General features: G+C 49.7%; 1 protein-coding gene across 1 annotated transcript in view; it reads right to left on the reverse strand.

Annotated features, from left to right (window-relative positions):
* Nucleotides 1-1198, reverse strand: part of LOC101854985 (SET and MYND domain-containing protein 4) — a gene marked incomplete in the record, with an annotated part of 23048 nt that overhangs the window by 6754 nt on the left and 15096 nt on the right. Inside the window, 1 exon segment of the mRNA XM_005110300.3 lies at nucleotides 642-915. Coding sequence (XP_005110357.2) covers nucleotides 642-915 — 274 coding nt within the window.

Here is a 1198-nt window from a genome sequence, read left to right on the forward strand (position 1 = left end):
GAGGGAGAGAGAGGGGGGGAGGAAGAGAAGGGGGAGGGAGGAAGAGAAGGGGGAAGGAGGAAGAGAGGGGGGAGGCAGGAAGAAGGTGATCTTTAGAGAAGGGGAGGAGGAAGAGGAAAAGTGGGGGATGACGAAGGGGAAGAGGAGAAGGAGGAGGGGAAGGAGAAGGAGGAAGGGCAGTAACAAAGGAGAAGAAGAAAAAAAGAGGAAATCCTACCTATCTACGGACAAAAAAAAAAAGAGAAAAAGAAAAAAGAAGGAACTCCCCCCTCCACATCCACATGTGCACCTGGAAATGATGGTGGGATCACAGGAATGGTACATCAGATCAGACTAGCGGTGGGGTAGATGGCGGTTGCGATATGGACCAGTCATACACTCTATATGGAATCAGCTTCAACAACTACATCTTTAGAGAAGGGGAGGAGGAGGAGGAAAAGGAGGAAGTGGGGGAGGGGGGAGGATGAATGTGAAGAGGAGAAGGAGGAGGAGGAGGAGGAAGAGAAGGAGGAGGAAAGGCAGCAAGAAGAAGAAGAAGAAAAGAGGAAACCCTACCTATTTAAAGACCCCCCCCCCAAAAAAAAAAGAAAGAAAAAGAAAAATAGAACCCCCCTCCCCCCCCTCCACATCCTCACATATACCTGGAAATGATGGTGGGATCACAGGAATGGTTCATCAGACTAGCGGTAGGGTAGATGGCGGTCGCGATGCGGACCTGTTGCACATTCTGCAAGGAATCGGCTTCAACAGATGCATTGTGGGACATATCCCCGCCACTGCCCCAGTCGTCCTCTCCACGGCAGCTCTGTGCCTGAAGGCTGGTGATGGCATGAGCATTACAGACCAACTGCAGGATGTGGCGTAGTAAGGCAGCTCCGATGTAACGCACCTCTTCTGGGACGTTGGGGTGTTTACCTGTGCGTTTTTTTGGGAGCGGCGGGGAAAGAGAGGAGGAGGGTGTTTTTTAAAGTTTTAGTAAGTGTTTTACGCCACTAGCAATACAATAAGGTTATATGAGTGCCGAAGATTAGAGGTGTTACGAGAGAGTAACAAACACGAAAAAGAAGGAGGGGAGATAAAGACGAAAGATGTTTGATAGGAAAGAAGAAGCAAACCACACCAGAGCACCCACCAACCACTCACGGAGGAGGGTGTGAAGAGTGAAAATTTACAGATAGCAGAGATAAGGGAACTGGGG

The sequence above is a fragment of the Aplysia californica genome, unplaced genomic scaffold, assembly GCF_000002075.1.
Source record: "Aplysia californica isolate F4 #8 unplaced genomic scaffold, AplCal3.0 scaffold00872, whole genome shotgun sequence".
Taxonomy (NCBI): Eukaryota; Metazoa; Mollusca; class Gastropoda; order Aplysiida; family Aplysiidae; genus Aplysia; species Aplysia californica.